This window comes from Erinaceus europaeus, chromosome 3, assembly GCF_950295315.1.
Source record: "Erinaceus europaeus chromosome 3, mEriEur2.1, whole genome shotgun sequence".
NCBI lineage: Eukaryota > Metazoa > Chordata > Mammalia > Eulipotyphla > Erinaceidae > Erinaceus > Erinaceus europaeus.
The window spans coordinates 165,918,050-165,935,445 of record NC_080164.1 but is presented as its reverse complement, the minus strand read 5'-3'; the positions used below and the strand labels follow the sequence as shown (position 1 = coordinate 165,935,445).

Sequence of the window (17,396 nt, the reverse complement as noted above, 5' to 3'; positions counted from 1 at the left end):
TTTATTTTTAAAACTGACTAAAGTTTTCATTTAGTTCATTTAGTTTTCATTGTTGGGTCCAGGCGGTGGAACACCTAGTGAAGTACACACACTGCAGTGTTCAAGGACAGTAAGTTCAAGCCCCTGGTCCCCACTTGCAGGGGGAACGTTTCATGAGTGGTGAAGGAGGGCTACAGGTGTCTCTCTGCCTCTTTCCCTCTTTAACCCCCCTCAGTTTCTCTTTGTCTCTATCTAATAATATATATATATATTAAAGAAAGTCATTGTTAAATGCATTGTTACTTAGAGTAAATTCTACTATACATAAGTTATACTTCAAAGCCTTTATTTTAAAGAAATTGAATCTTTGGGAGTTGGGGGGTAACACAATGGATTAAAGGTAGGTGGTGCAAAATGCAAGGACCCTAGTAAGGATCCCGGTTCAAGCCCCCGGCTCCCCACCTGCAGGGGAGTCGTTTCACAAGAGGTGAAGCACGTCTGCAGGTGTCTGTCTTTCTCTCCCCTCTCTGTCTTCCCCTCCTCTCTCCATTTCTCTCTGTCCTATCCAATAACAACAACAATAACAACAATAATAATAACTACAACAAAAAAAACAATAAGGGCAACAAAAGGGAATAAATAAATAATATATATATAAACAAAATAAAGAAATTGAATCTTTGCTATCTACATATGGGGGGCATAATGTGTTGTACTATTGTTACAATAAGACACTATGAAAGTTTCTGTAAAATGAAATTAGTTTAGGGCTAGGAGATAGCTCACTCAGTAAACATTCATTTTACTGTACGTGAGCACCTGACTTCAAGCCCTGGCACCATATGAAAGCACCATGCACAGCACTGAGGGACAGGGGGGACATTTCACAAGTGGTGGAACAGTGGTGGAACATCTGTCCTTTTCTCTCTTTCTACCTCTCTCTCTCTGTCTATTTTACTTAAAAAGTAGGTGTCTCCCAGGAGCAATAGAGTCACACGGGAATAAAGCCCTGATGCTCCCTAAATGAAACTAGTTGAAATTAGTAATTTAAACATAAAAGTAAAATGAAATTTTCAATTTTAAATGTCCAGTTAACAGCCTTTTAACTTTTTTGGCATCTATCAGTAGATATTCTAAAACTAGCAAGAGTTTATTTTATCAGCTCTACTGCCTAACCTGTACTTCAAGTATTAATTTAATAGATACTCATTTCTGAGGAATATCTGAAGTTTAGATATTCTTTTTCCATCTTAAGTGAATTAAAATGACACCAATCAAATTATCTTTCAGTCTCTCTTTTCTAAGAAAACAGCACAGATATTTATCTATATACTATTTGTAATAATTCCAACAAAGGGTTTGGCTAGTACCTCTTAGGAACATTCAAGTGATAGTTAGATACTAATAGATAGTACACAGATGTGGGGGAGAAGTTTTATCTCTCAAGGCACCAAACTCAAGAGAATTTATCTCCTGATCCCAGATATAAATTGTTATTGTAACATAACCTATTAATGGGGAGTGCATTCTCATAGCTCCTCGGATCTTTTTACTTTTGGGGAAAAATGAAACTCAACTGAATTTTGTGGATCACCATTCAGAGTGCTGATAACTTCCTCTTCAAAAGAGAGATTGAAATCAGAACTCTATTTCTAAGGTGCCTTATATTTTTAAAACCAGCTGTCTTTGTCTTCAAGAACCTATCCTGTAGTCATTTGACTGAAAGGTAAAAATACAACTTTAGACAAATAAGCAGCTGTAGAGAATTCTTTCAATAATTTTTGCTTAAATCATTGTTGCTTGAGGGAGTCAGGCAATAGTGCAGCAGGTTAAGTTCAGGTGGCACAAAGCACAAAGACCAGTGTAAGGATCCCGGTTCGAGCCCTTGGCTCCCCCACCTGTAGGGCAGTCGCTTCACAGGCGGTGAAGCAGGTCTGCAGGTGTCTATCTTTCTCTCCCCCTCTCTGTCTTCCCCTCCTCTCTCCATTTCTCTCTGTCCTATCCAACAACAACATCAATAACAACAATAATAATAACTACAATAATAAAACAGAGGGGGCAACAAAAATGGGAAAAAAATTGTTGTTGCTTGTCTAGGACAGTTTGGACAGTCAGATCACCTCACTGTTAGTTACTCGAAAAAAGTAACTATGGAAGTGAGTTTTCTAAAGACTTAACTATAACATAAAAGACAGTAGATGAAAGCATTATTCTTAAGATTTTGAGACCACTAATAATAGGAGTGAGAGTTAGTCACCACTGTACTTTTGCAGTTTTTATGAGAATATTTGAGTTTGAAATGCCTGGGCATTTTATAAATCTCTTCTTTGACTTACAAAAGTTGGCTTCTAATGTTTCTACAACTAACCTTAGGAACTGATTGAACTCACCAAGGTATTGTCTTCTTGTAAGAAAAAAAAAACTGGTAATTTTTCTATGTTTACAGACTTCGCATATCATTTAAATGGATGGTCCGTGCTTTCTCTGGCTACTTAGCTACAGATCAGCTCCTGCTATTGTGGGATAGAATCCTAGGATACAACTCTCTGGAAATTCTTGCTGGTAAGAATAAGTGTTTGTTTGTGTGCTTATTGTAAAAACTCATGTTCAAGCTCTCTTTCTTTCTTGGTTTTGTTTCTATTAGTTGTGTGTCTTCTTACTTATCTATTCTCCCTCTCTTTCATATTACATTTTTTGGTGGGGGAGACACCATGGGGTTTCAGATTGATCTCTCTTGTAATGCACGTTTCCTTTCAAATATTCACTATCTGTAATTGGATTTTGAGCCTACAGTTATCTGTAATTTCTAATCCTTATTACTTTATTTCTAGTTATGATGAATTACAAAATAGATACTGAGTTCCTAGCATCTCAGTAATTCCATTTAGCCACCCAGCCCCATCTAGTCCTATTCATTCCCCCTGGCTCTCAAACAAATCCATTTCTCCTCTTCCATTCTTAGAACAGCCAGAGCTTATTATCTGTCAACAGCTGTGACATATGTGCGTCAGAGTATAGGATACCTTCATCCCACTCTGTTACTGCTGTCTATTGGCTGCTACCTAAAATCCCAACTGAGACAGGACAGTACCCCCCTGTATAGTTAAACTCTTGTCTCTTCTACACTTTGGTTTATACTGAACTCAGAAGCATTTCCTTTTGTTAATAGTATTTGAATCCTGTCCTGGCTAGTTGCTAATCCCCCCCCCCTTTTAGATTCTCCTAAACCAGAAAAATATGTATGCTTTTTAAGAAGCTACAGAGTCATCGCTTTAAGAATTAAGGAGTTCTTTCAGAAGATATATACCCAGCCAACTATATGATAGCATATATGACATTGATCTACTATGTTTATATACTTTTTGCTTTCATCACACAAAACAGATTTAGGTATATTTGCATTGAGCTTTACTAGGAAATTCAAGTCAGGCTTTCACAGCAGCAAATGGAGAGTAGAAAAGTTGGCAGAGTATTGGCTCCAAAGGTTTTCAATTATGTGATATTAAATCACTTGAACTATGTAAGCCTTTTTTTTTCTTATATTGATAACATTGTGAAGACATCCCTCTGACCTATTGTGAAAATAATACTTAATTTGAAGAAAATCCCTTTCTTGCATAAGATTCTCTCAGTGTCATGTTAGCATATTCTTGAAATGCTGAGAGGTCCAGAGATATTGAGTGACATTTAAAAAAGGAAGATCGAAGTGATAGTAACATACCATCACTAAATGCTGTCTCTGTTGTAATCAAGAATAGCACTTAGTGATGTTTTTAACAGCTGCTAGTATTTTTTAAATTTACTTATAAAATGGAAATATTGACAATATTGTCAATAGCTTTATATTTCATACAAATATGCATCAGAGGAGAATAGCCTGCCCTCTTCTCTAGTCCAATCTGTGGTGATACACATAATTTAGAGATAAGGAATCCTAGTGATCATCAGATATAACTTCTTGAAAATTTTTCTGATAGGTAGCCCCTGTCGTCTGTTTAAACACTTCATTATTGGGTAATTCCTATGTTACCAACTAGTCCATTTCACTTCTGGATTATATAATTTGTTAAAATTTACTCTTATCAAACCATAGTCATCATCTTGGGGTTTTTTGTTTGTTTGTTTTGTTTTTTTTCTACTCATATATCTTCTTCCCCCCCCCCAAAGTCTGTTGTCCAAACTAAGTAGCCATGTTTTCTACTACCATTTTTCTTGTGACAGAATTCTGTACTCTTCTAAGAGTAACATAAAGCTTCAAGAAGATATATATCTATAAAGACTTTCCAAAAGTTGAGTGAGCATTTCAATTGTCATCTGAAGGGATAAGGAGTTTTTCTTGATCTCAAAGTAAGATACTCTTCTATGAGTGCAATAGATTAATTCTAGAACTATTGATAAATGGGTAGAAATGTATCTACCCTCCTTCCCTGAGCATTTTAAAAAAATCCACAGGGAGTAATTGTAGAATATCTAAAGTTTAACAAGACTGATGGGAGTCCCCTTGGCATGGAATTCAGATAAAGAGTTGCAAGATAATTTTATGTAGATGAAAAGAAATTATTTTGACTGTTTCATTTATTGGGTTGTTGGGAAAGTCATGATATATTTTTCTATGCAAAAGCATGTCATGACTTTTTAAACAATTTGGTATTTTTGGTGTGAATATTTTGGAATTACCTTTTTTCTCAAGGTCTTATGACTTTTAGGAATATTTTGGTTAAGAGTGATCTTAATGTGAATTAGGGCCTCTTGGAGAACAGCTCAAAACAAAAGTACCTTAATATTCACAATAGGTTGGCTTAGAGTTAGAGTAATGAGGACAGTTTAAAAGATCCCAAGTTTCTATATTTCATATTAAACAAGATTTTGGTTTTGAAAAATATGAAAGTGTAGGCCTTTTCTCTTTGGCAAACAAACCTGTTCTGCGGAAGGGCTGGGCAAACCAAACATGAAGCAGATGGAAAGGAACTTCTGTGATGTGACACCAAGATAAATAAAGGTTATGAGCACATGACCATTTTGAATACTGAGGTCAGTTAGTGAACTCCTCTTTTTTCTCTTATTTACCCTTCTTATCTACATTTGGGAAAATAATTTCCTTCTATGTAAAATCAGCAGAAAATTTGGCCATCATGTCAACTTCACCAAATCTATTAAATTATAATTAAAAAAAAAACACACACAAACAGCAATGATTACACTTCTTAGCTTTAAAGGGTCTCCTTTGTCAAATAATTCCACATATTAGAGGCTTTATTAAAAAAAGAAGAAGAAGAAGAGGAAGAAGAAAGATAGATAGAAAGAACCTGCTGGTCTACTAAAAATGATTTTCTTTGATATCTTATAAACATAAAAGTGACTTTGAGGTGCTGAAGCTTTCTCCTTTTCAATGAAAGGATAAATTTCTTATTCCATCACTCTTTCTCTTAAGATTCAGTTCCTTATGTAATGATCTAGAACTAGCACATCACTCTAGCAGATGCAGTACTGGACACTGAACTCGGGACCTCCATGCGTGCATGTCCTACACTCTGCCTACACTGAGCTACCTTGCCAGCTGCTGACCCAGATCTTGTATATCCGTTGTTACAAATGAAATAATTCCAGCTGATTTGACTTTTACATTTTTGTCTTACCATTACCATCTTTTTCACCCCAGGATTTTCTAACCCAACTAGTTCTAATGCCCATTTCTGTCAGATAATCCAAAATCTCTTGTCTCCTAGGAAAATGCTTGCACTTCTCAGTCACTGATTATACTCTGCTTCTATCTGGGGAAAAATAATAGGCTTGGATCCTAATTTATACGCTGAGACACAACTAGCTACCTGCCAGAATCCCAGACCATCCTGGTGTCATCTTCATGCCATCTCTGGAAGTCATTCTGGGGATAGCAGAGATGAGCCTGTCAAGAAAGCACACAGATTTCCATGGCAGGGATGAGTCACTGCTTCTTCTCTTCAGTCATGACATCATATCATGACATCACTGGATAGATGACTGGACTCCAATAGCATCCACAGGACTATTTTCTACTAACATGATTCCAAATATGTCACCCAGACTCACTGTGCCTCAGTTTCCACATGTGTTATATAAGCCCTTTGACAGCAGTTAACATTGTAGAGTTGACATGAGAATTAACTGTGACTATCACTATTATACTTTTTAAAAATTTTATTAGTGATTTAATAGTAATTTATAAAATTACATGTCAACAGAGGTAGAATTCCACAGCATTCCCACCACCAGAGTTCTTAATTCCCAATCCCTCTACTGCAAGCCACTGCAGTTCTCCTAAGGTTGCAGACATGGCTTAATTATCATCTCTACAACTATCTGTCTACATTTATACATAATTGCCCCCTTTTTCTTCCAGGTCCAGTCCACTCTTCCCCTCCAAGCCGCACATAAATCTATCACTATGTCTAAATGTCCTCCCTCCATTTTTCCTCCTCTCTCTCTGGGTCCTGATGGCGCTGGAGTTCAGAGCCCTCTTATCATCTTCCTCCTATCACTTCTCTCCCACTGGGAATATGGATCAAAATTGTTCTGGGGGTATAGAAGGGAGGAGTTCTGGCTTCTGTAACTGCTCTTTTGCTGGACCTGGCCATTGGCAGGTTGATCCATAACCCCAGCCTGTTTCTGTCTTTCCCTAGTTGGGTAGGGCTCTGGAAAGGCAAGATTCCAGGACACCTTGGTGAGGTCATCTACCCAGAGAAGTCAGGATAGAAATCATGATAGCATCTGCAACTTGGTGTCTAGAATATCACTATTATTCTCATAGTTGAAAATATATTTTATAATATCTTCCTATAGTTGCATTAGCTATCCTATCTACTTAGGAACCAGTCTTCCAAATGATTTGGAAGACTTCTTATCATTAATCTTGTAAACTTCAAAGACATGTTGTGTAGGGAAATCACCACTGCCAATTGGTGATGGAAAAGAAAGGGGAGAAGTCATCTCCAGGAAGTATCGGCACCTCACTGGGGCTGCCTGCCTCTTACATGGATTCTTCCATTGCCGCTGGGGACTCAGCTCCTCACATGGGGATTTATGGTAGATTAAACATTAATATGTATGACGCGTTCACATCACTCCCTTTTCATGTGTATGTTTAATGGAAACAAAATCCCAATTGTTTTTTGTTTATTTGTTTGTTTCTGCCTGATGTATATTATTGAACTTCAAGTATTCTAAAACTTTTTTTTTATTTAAGAAAGGAGACATTAACAAAACCATAGAATAAGAGGGGTACAGTTCCACACAATTCCCATAACCCGATCTCCACATCCCACCCCTCCCCTGATAGCCTTCCCATTCTCTATCTCTCTGGGAGTATGGATCCAGGGTCGTTGTGGGTTGCAGAGGGTGGAAGGTCTGGCTTTTTGCTGGCATCCGGAACCTGGTGGCTGAAAAGAGAGTTAACATACAAAGCCAAACAAACTGTTGAACAATCATGGACCTAAAGACTGGAATAGTGCAGATGAAGTGTTGGGGGTATTCCCTGCATGCTCTTGTGTACTTCTGCTTTCAGGTAGATATTTTTCCCCTAGTTTATGGGCACAGGTGAACCTATGCTCTATCTCAGGGGACCTGAACTATATCTAGGTTTAGGGACTTTATTGGGGAGTGGAACACCTGGAATGGAATTATAGAATACTATGAAAGGAAAGGTCTCACCTGAGTGATGAAGCTGAAGGGTTGTCATTCCACACCTGAAGTCTCTGGTCACAGTCTGAAGTGAAGTATGCTGGGGTGGCACTCGTTGCATTGATTAGGTTGTGATCCACGGATGCAGTATTATTTGGTTTGAAATTGAGAGCAGCATGCAGAAAAGTGGGCCCCTCCAAAACTCTTTTTGAAAGAAAAGGCTTTATTGCCCTTTTCCCAATAGGATAAAATACATAGGAATTATGATCTGATTGATACATACTTGATACATATGAAACATAGTCTTGTCTACTTAAAAATTCAGTCTCCCATAACTTCCAAAGCGTCTGTACATTTATAAAGAACAACTGCATCAAAAGAAAAAAAAACTTTCATTTATGTCACTCGATTTTCATGCCAGTTATGAATTGTTACAGCCTACGTTGTAGATATGAAAGAGAGAGTTTATAGAGTGAAACGTTAAGACCACTAAGTGTTCCTGTCTCCCCAAACTGGAAATCATCTCAGAGTGGCAATTTCCATTAGTCACAAGACCTCGGTGCAGCTGCAGGCACACAGTCCCTGGTTCAGAGCTCTCCATGAGGGTTGGGAGCGAAGCAGTGAATTTGTCAGACTGATGAGTAGGTCAGCAGTTGAAATAGTGTTCATTCTTTTCCAGTTCTGGCAGCTGCCGTGTTTGCTTTCCGAGCGGTGAACCTGATGGAGGTGACATCATTGGCTGCAGCTGAAGTAAGGATAAGTTTCACTTCAATGGGATGGAAATAGTTTCTGAGAGGTTGCCAAGCTCAGGCCCTTGACTCTCAGATACATGAGACACACATTAGGTAGAGTCTAGTTTTTTAAACTAGGCCAAGGCTGTTAAGTCCTGAGCTAAGTAATATGAAAGCATTCAGACGTCCTTCATTACTTGAAAACAGACCTTTTTGTGGAAGAGTCATAGACAGGTTTATTATAGGAAAGCCTTATAGCCATCATGGGAACATCTTAAGAGAAGCCAGTGGGGGAAGCAGGTTGTGGCAAGCCTAGGACAGGGTCCATGTTTCCATACGTAACAACGTAGGTGCGCGCCCACTACAAGGGGAAGCTTCACCAGGGGCAGAGCAGTGTTGCAGGAAGCCCTTGCCCTCTTCCCCCCTCCTCCATCTCTACCTCTCTGCCTCTATCACAAAGTAAAACAAACAAAAAAGCTATCGGAACTCATATTGCACTTTCTTCTTAGTCGCTTGTATTTGCTTTGCTCATAGTGCAAAGCAAGGCTAGTTAAGAGAAGTACAGAGCATGCATTCAGAAGGTACGGTAAAAACACTTAAGCTTCTTCACTTATTTTTAATTCCAAGTTAATTCTTTAAAGCTGATTTCTTTTCAATGATATTATTTACACCTGAAAATTGTTTGATTAAATCGTGGCTTCCCATAGCTCTATTTGTATTTCTCATGAAAATGTAAATTTTTGTCCTTAAAATAGCAGCGTACATTCTTTGTTTAAAGGGAAGAGGATGTTTATGCATCTCGCAACTGAATAAACATGAGTCCCATCTCAAAATGATTTCCTGAAGTCAGTTACTCCTTATACTAGTTTAACGGGGCACCAGGATTCATAATGTTCGTTTATTTATAGAAGCGAGTTGAAATGTTAGACCTCTTATAAACTCATGCTACTTTGTATATTTGAAGAAGGCTCAAGGCTAAAGTCCGGATTATTTTCTACTGCACATCTTAGCACTTACATGTGTTCCAAGATTAATAGGTCCAGAATAGAGAAGGAAAGTGGTAATTTCAGTACAGATACTTAGGACAAATCTTAAGAACTTAGTGTGTATCACTGCCACAATGACACTGTGAGGGTGTTTCTGTTGTGCCTTAGTTCATAGGCTTCCCTCTGTTGACTAGCATACTGATATTAACCTTTTTTTTTTCTTTTCTTTTCTTTGTGTTTTTTTTTTTTATTTCAGGCAGTTCTTGCTGACCTTTCTACTTTAAAAGTTATGCCTCTTCTTCAGATTTTCCTGTTTGCTACTGTCACCTGATTCTTCAAAGTCACGGCCAACACATCTAGTTTTCCATTAGAAACTTAACTAATCATGAACTATGCAAACTCTGCATAAAGCCAAAATTAAACTTGCACAAAAGCCAATAAAGATCATGTTCCCTCTTCAGTTAAACCTAAGTAGTTTTTCACTTTTCGAGACAATAAGTGCACACCAAATACGGCACCGCATGCTGCTGATGTTCAAGAGAGAAGCAGTAGACCTAAACTTCTGCTGAACTGAGCACCCTGTGTGAATAATCCTGACTTGGAAAAGGCATGTAACAATGTATACGGTAAGAACTGAAGACACAGTGGTCATCTGGAAGACAGAAGTTAGCCTCTGGGATGATTCCCTTATGACAGTTTGTAAATATAACTCTAGATAATGCATCGTTGAGTCTTATAAATCGCTCTTCACTCAGAGTCTGTGGTGGGATAGGATGTGGGGAAACTTGAAAGAGATAATGCTTTTAAGTAGGAATTCAAATGTACTTTGATGTTCTTAACCATTTTTTTTCTCTCACTAGAGATTACCTAGCCTCCTCTCCACTTTCTTCCTCCCTTCAAGCTCTCTACTAGAGATGGTTAAATATAGTTGCCTGATGTTTTATTCATCACCTTCTTAAAAAAAAAAGTCAGAAAACTACAGTCATCCCTTCAAACTTCTTAACCTTCCGTCTCTTGATGAGAAGACATGACACTACTGAGACCCATTGCCAGAGTCTGCTACTTTGGTGGTGTCCAAAGAGGTCACCTCAGGAGTCGCTGAAGGGAGGGAAAATATCAATGCCATGCCTTCAGTTGCTGAGACTTGGTTTAAGTGAGATTTGCTTCTAAGGCAGAGCAACTGAGAGAGACTAGAAGTAGGTACTATAGATTCATCCCACAACTAAAGACATTACGCAAGGCATCAATATGTTTTGGCCTTTATTAGAAATGAAGTTTTTTTTGTTTTGTTTTGTTTTGCTGTCAGGGTTATTGCTGGGGCTCGGTGCCTGTAGTATGAATCCATTGCTCCCAGTGGCCATATTTTCCTCTTTTTTTTCTTCTTCTTCCTATTTTTACTTGCTAGGACAGAAAAATTGAAAGTGATGGGAGAGGTGGAGAGGGAAAGAAAAAGACAAACACCTGCAGACCTGGTTCACTGCTTCTGAATCGCCCCCCACACACACAGGTGGAGAATGGGGGCTTGAATCTGGGTCCTTGTACATGGTAATGTGTATGGGTGCACCACTCTTGGCCTCCAAATGAAGGATTTTATTTAAATTATTCTATTAAAGAAAAGGCTACCATTCTTCTAATATGGAATGATACTCTTTGCTTTTTTAAAACCTCACAGACTATTGTCTCTTTATTTCAGGCTCAAGATGTTGATCATTTCGTTTTTTTAAATTATCTTTATTTATTTATTTATTGGCTAGAGATAGCCAGAAATTGAGAGGGAAGGGGGTGATAGAGAAGGAGAGAGACAGAGAAACACTTGCAGCCCTGCTTCACCACTCGCAAAGTTTGCCCCCTGCAGGTTGGTACAGGGGGCTCAAACTTGGGTCCTTGAGCATTGAGACGTGTGTGCTCAACCAGGTGTGCCACTACCTAGCCCCGATGTTGATCATTTCAACAAAACTTTAAATCAGCAGATTGACTGGGTGCCTAGAAGTATACTAAGTTTTATCCAAATATACTTCCTGAGTCTTTTATTTATTATACAGCATATGTTAGGAAATATATGAAGTTTAGGGCAGATGCAAATGTTTGGGAATCTGTTACTAGTTATTAATTTGAAAATCCAAATTACATGCTTTTATTTAACAGGTTTGTTGTCAACCTCTTGTTAACAGGTTTATTGACTTCATGAGGATTCAATAATAGTTTGCTCTATGACTTATTCTTTTTAAATTTTTTTCATTTTTACCCCCTCAGATTACAACTGACTCTTAGGCGCATTTTATTGCTCTGAAGGTGCTGTAGTTGTAATGATATGCTTTGCTCTTCTCTGCGTGCTCATGTCCATCCATCACAAGGACTCCTGCAGTTATTGCCTCTTCCCCTGCCTCATTCTGAGAACATGAGGAACATGTCAGAGAGAGAGTTTAAAATTATCAGTGTCGAATCTGTGCTAATCTGTCCACATTTGACTTCTGTCTTCTGGAGAATATTCACAAATCCTTTTCTTTGTTTAAGTTATTATCTTCTTTGTAGTGAGGAAATACTGCTTTATAAGACTGTTGTTGCTGAAGCCTTTTCAAAAGCAGTCATACCATGGTCCCATAAAACCAGAGAGTTCTGGTCCTAGCTGTAAGTCTCTAGAGAATTTAATATCTCTTCTCTGTGAGACAGGCATCAGGAAATTGATACATTTACTCTGTTTGCCTCCCAGGGTTCTAAGGGTGAGTTAGACCAAATGAGAACAAAGAGTGATTTTTAAATTGCAAAACAAAAGTGAATATGTCATTCATAAGTAATGCTAGATACGGTGCTTTAAGGTCAAGTGGTAGAAGATAAAATATGAAGAATTCCCAACATGGTTAGCTCTTTTTTGTAATTATATTTTATAGTCTGAGACTGTGTCTCAATGAATGGGCCATAGCATAGCACAGCAGATCCTTTTGTTTGGAGGAGGTGGTAGAGCTGAGTCTGAATCCCCAAGTCAGACCTGTTAGGTTCTCACACATTTTGCTGCTATCACAGCCCCCTCCCAGCCATGTGCTGCTCTTGGCTCTTGCTAGATCTGTATGGAGAGCAATGCCTACTCCATTCCTACCTGGACCTCCTCCCACTACCTCTCCTGGCTTTATTCCTTCTGCATCCTTCCTTGCCATCTCCTACCAATGCCTGACACCCCTAACATCTGCTCTACCCATGATCCTAAGGATCCGTGTGGCCAGTGATAATTATATAAATCGCTCTGCCTATGGCATTCACACTGATGGATGAAATAACCCAACAGATGAATTGTATGTGGCTCTTCTGTATTTCAATTCAGTCGCTGTTGATGGAAAGGTTTATTGAATGCTCATTTTGACCAGAAATTTTTGGTAAGGCAGCATACTGGCTATCTGAAAATTCTAGTCTGCCTTAGTTACACAGCACCTTCTTTTATTACCTACATTATACTCAACACCCTTCCTATCTCACACAGAAAATGGAGACCTTTAGGCTTGAATTCCCTTAACCTTTCACTTCAAAACTTAACTTATCCCCTTGTATCTTATCTCCTTCTTTCTTGTCTCAAGAAGTACCTGATTTATTCAGACATCTCTCTCTAAATACAGTTTTGATTGGATCACTTCTGAGGTTAAAATCTTAAGCAACACCCTGTCACTTAAAAGATGAGGTCCCCTAGCATAACAGCGGAAAGCGGTCCACGGCTTGGTTTTCCATTCTTGTGCTCTCAAGCTGGTCTGCTACCTGTGCCTCATCTTCACATGCTGACCCTCAGCAGCTGTGGCCCTGCACTTTGTCTCTGCTGGAAGGATCGCCACTGTCAAGGCTCCTCTTGAAAAACAAAACCAAACAAACAAACAAAATAAAAACCGCTCCTCTGCTGTGAAGACACCCTGGACATTATACATTGAAATGGGTCATGTACCTCTCTCTTCTCATAAAGCTGCTCATCCTCTAATATGGTGCTTAGTATACTGAGGGGAAACTCTACACATGTTGCTTGTCACAACACTTTTTTTTCTAAGCCCAGTTGTTACCGACGAGTGCAAGGTATAGAAGGTGAAAGAAGGTATTTGCCCATGTGTGTTAGTATCTGCTGACCTGTTACAGAACTTGTGGGGATCTACTTTTCCTAAAACATGATTTCTCCTCAGTATCTAGTCTCCCTTCATCTGTAAAGACTCTGATTTTTATTTGGAGGTCTACTTCCTCTCCCATCTGCTTCAGATAAAGCAAACACACACACACACACACACACACACACACACACACACACACACGATACTCTAGACAATCTAGATCCTGGTCGAGCCAGTCACCAAGTATCAACCCCTCTAGCCACAGATATTGCTTCAGGATCAATATGACATCTGAGACCAGTGAAACTTGACTAAAAGGCAGTGATTGACTCAGGGAAGCTGGATATGAGAAGGAGAAGGGCAGAGCTGTTGCAGACTAGAAAGAGGGAAAGAAAGACAGCTTGTGGATCCCCAGACTAGGCTCCATCAGTCTTCCCTTAGACAGTTTTTGACACAGAGACCAAAAAATTCTCAGTGCAGCAGAAAGGATCCAAACTGAAGGTATAGTTATTTGACCTTCTAGGTAAGTCATACAACGTGGGTCTGGTAGCTTGGTGCAGTACAAAGTAGTAACTGTATATATACTGCTTAGACTAGAGGGGTTTTAAAAATTCTGTTCTTCGTTTTTTTCACTCAAGACACACCAGGACCTTAAAAGATTGAATGCCCTGATCTACCCATCTACCAAAAGTACCTTGAACACACAGTCTCTCTCTCTCTTTCTCTCTCTCCCCTTTGGCCTTCTCTCCACACTGCACCCCCTGCTTGGAATGCCTTCTCTCCCCCACTTTGCCTCTTACTTGCACCTCAAAATGCAACTCAGGAATTGCATCATCAGGGAAGTCTGTTTCTCTTATGAATTCTCTCATAGTCTAAATATACATAAGCAATATTATAGTCATATGTAAGCTTGTCTTTTTCACTAGACTAGGGCAAAATGTATCTTTTGCAGTCTTATCGCTCTAATACCTGGTACAGGGCTTGCCCCATAGTAGGCTTTAGTCAGTGCTAATTGGAAAAATACATGAAGCCATCTCATCTAATTTGCTCACTTTACTTACTCCTTTCAGAAGAGTAACTAGCTGCCCAATGTCACACAGCTATTTTACCCACAGAGTTGATGTGTTAAATTACTTGTGGAAGTCCAAAAGGGAAATAATATTTTGAGAGGAATAAGATGTAAACATCCATTATTTCCCATTGAAAGCAACCTTGTGATGGTCTACTTTACATACAATAAAAGTTTAACTGTATACTTCTATAAAGTTTTGACAAAGACTATATTCACATCTCCACTCCCACAACTAAGGTGTAGGACATTTCTGTTTCCTGAAACAATTCCACTTATTCCCCTTCCCAGTTCTTCTCCCATAAACACGTTCACTCCAGAAAACCACTGAACAACTCTGTCCCTAAAAACTAGATTTGTATTTCCTAGAGTTTGGTGTTGATGGAATCATATACATGGACTTGATTGTGCCTGAGTGTTTTTGCTCATCATGTTTTCAGGTACATTCATGCTGCCAGGTGACTAGTTGTCCCTTTTTCTTACTAAGTAATAGTTCATTATATGATTATTTCCTATAAATTGCTTATCCATTCTTAATGGATGTCCGTGTCGTTTACATGTTTTTGGTTTAATATGGACACAAATACTGTAAGTATTTATATACAAGTCTTTGTGTAGATAGATAGATATCATCACTTCTTTTGGGTGAATATCTAGGAATAGAATTGCTGAGTCATCTGTTAACAAGCTTCACTTTCCAAGAAACCTCTAGACTAGTTTGTAAGTAGTTCTTTTTTTTGTTTGTTTTGTAATCTTTATTTATTTATTGGATAGAGACAGCCAGAAATCAAGAGGGAAAGGGGGTAATAGAGAGGGAGAGAAACAGAGAGACACCTGCAGCCCTGCTTCACCACTTGCAAAGCTTTCCCCCTGAAGGTGGGGACCGGGGGCTTGAACTCAGGTCCTTGCGCACTGTAATGTGTGCGCTTAACCAGGTGCGCCACTGCCCGGCCCCTGTAAGTAGTTCTATCAACAAACAATGCACGAGCCTTTCACTGGCTCCAGTACCACACAGATGCTTAGCATCATCATGATCGTCATCTTGATAGGTGGTTTTTAGTTTGCATTTTCCTAATTATTAATAATGTTACACAGTTTTTCATGTTTATTTGCTATATATTCTTAGAAAGATTCCAAGTCTTCTGTCCATTTTTATTCAATTACCCCTTTAAATTATAAGAATTTATTATTGTTGACATCTTGTGGCTTATTAGAATTTTCTCCAGGCTGTGTCTCTTATTTTCTTAGCTACTTTTAAAGAGCAGAAATTTCAGTTATATCGAATCAGTTCATCCCATTTTTGTGTCCAATCTTTGCATAACTCAAGGTCACAAGAATTATTTCTTATGTTTTCTTCTAGAAACTATATAATTGTGGCTCCTATATAGAGCTTTTATTCTTATGTTTTTGTTTTTGTTTTGTTTTGTTTTAATTGTTATGTATAGTATGAGTTAAGGGTTAAGGATCATGTTTTGCAAATGACTGTATAATTGTTGCAGGGCCATTTGCTGAGAGAAAAAAATAAACAATAAAACTTACCTTACATCAGTGCCTGTATAAAATCAGTTGATCACATGCACTAGGACTTATTTCAGGACTCTGCTCTATTCCATGGGTTTATATCTGTCTTTACTCCAATATCACACATTTTGATTCTCATAGTTTTAGAGTAAGTCTTAAAATCAGATAGTCTAAGTCCTTTTATTTTGTTCAACTGTGTCAAATTTACTTGAGCTATTGAAATTCTTTGCATTTCTAACTAACTCTGAGTCAGCTCTTTCATTTTATCACACACAGGTGTACACACACACACACACACACACACACACACACACAGCTTTTGAGGTTCCTACTGATTGAGCATTGAAGCTATCCATCAGTTTGGGGGCAGTTGATGTGAAACATTATTAAGCCTGCCAATCTGTGCGTGTGATATATCTCTCCATTTATTTAGGTCTTGAATGTCACACAGCAATATTTTGTAGTTCTCTGTGTTAGAAGGTTCATGAACACATTTTTTTAATTACCACTGATTATTTTACATTTTTATGCCATTGTAAGTGGTATTTTCAATGTCCAATTATTTGTTAACATGTGTGGAAATACAACTGAGGTTTTATATTGCTCTTATACCCTGAAGCCTTGCTAAACTGACTACTTCTTGTATTCCTCTCTGTTGCTTCCATAGAATTTCTATGTATGCCCTAGGCCATCTATAAATAAAGACAATTTTACTTTTTTTCAATTCTGTATGCTTTTTCCTTCTTGTATTCTTTGACTATCTCATACTGTAGAATATAGAAGAGTTGCAGCTCATTGAAATTAAATGTAACTTTGTTTTTCAGTAGCTATAATATATATATAACAAATATTTTAAATACATATTAATTTGTTTTGACCAATTTAGGGCTAAGCTGATGAGAGCAAATGAAACAGGCTCAGAATGAGTTGGGGAAATATACCCATATGGAGATAAAAATGGGTAAGTTTTATGTTCCTGATCACCCAAATGGATTCTTCAATTCATTCTTTTAATAAATTGGCATCAGGGTTGCATCAGGCTCAACCTGCCGCTGTTGACTGGCTATGGAAGAAGGGCAAACGCTAGAAGAAGAAGAAGGGTTGGGGAGACAGTATAATGGTTCTGCAATAGGCTTTCATGCCTGAGGTTCTGAGGGCCCAGGATCAATCCCTCGTACCACTAGAAGCCAGAAGTGAGCGGTGCTCTGGTCTCTTTCTCTCAGTGTGTGTCTTTCTCTCTATCTCAGTCTCTCGCTGAAATAAATAAAATATTTAAAAAAGAAGCTGTTAGCTTCAGGAAGCCGGGGAAGTGACTCAGGCAGAAAAGCACAGGACTTGTGCGCATTCCTTCTGCAGCCTGTTATGTGCCAAAGTGATG

The 17,396-nt window shown here is 38.4% G+C and overlaps 1 protein-coding gene across 4 annotated transcripts in view; it reads left to right on the top strand.

Moving 5' to 3' along the window:
* The window catches only part of TBC1D19 (TBC1 domain family member 19), a 131,934-nt gene extending 115,192 nt beyond the window's left edge, over window positions 1-16,742 (top strand). For all 4 annotated transcript variants that reach the window (XM_007535045.3, XM_060188245.1, XM_060188244.1 and 1 more), the window contains 3 exons: window positions 2,426-2,541; window positions 8,315-8,385; window positions 9,609-16,742. In XM_007535045.3, the coding sequence (XP_007535107.1) occupies window positions 2,426-2,541; window positions 8,315-8,385; window positions 9,609-9,683 (262 nt within the window). In that variant the 3' untranslated portion in view covers window positions 9,684-16,742. The remainder of the gene's footprint in view (window positions 1-2,425; window positions 2,542-8,314; window positions 8,386-9,608) is intronic.
* Window positions 16,743-17,396: the final 654 nt, after the last annotated feature.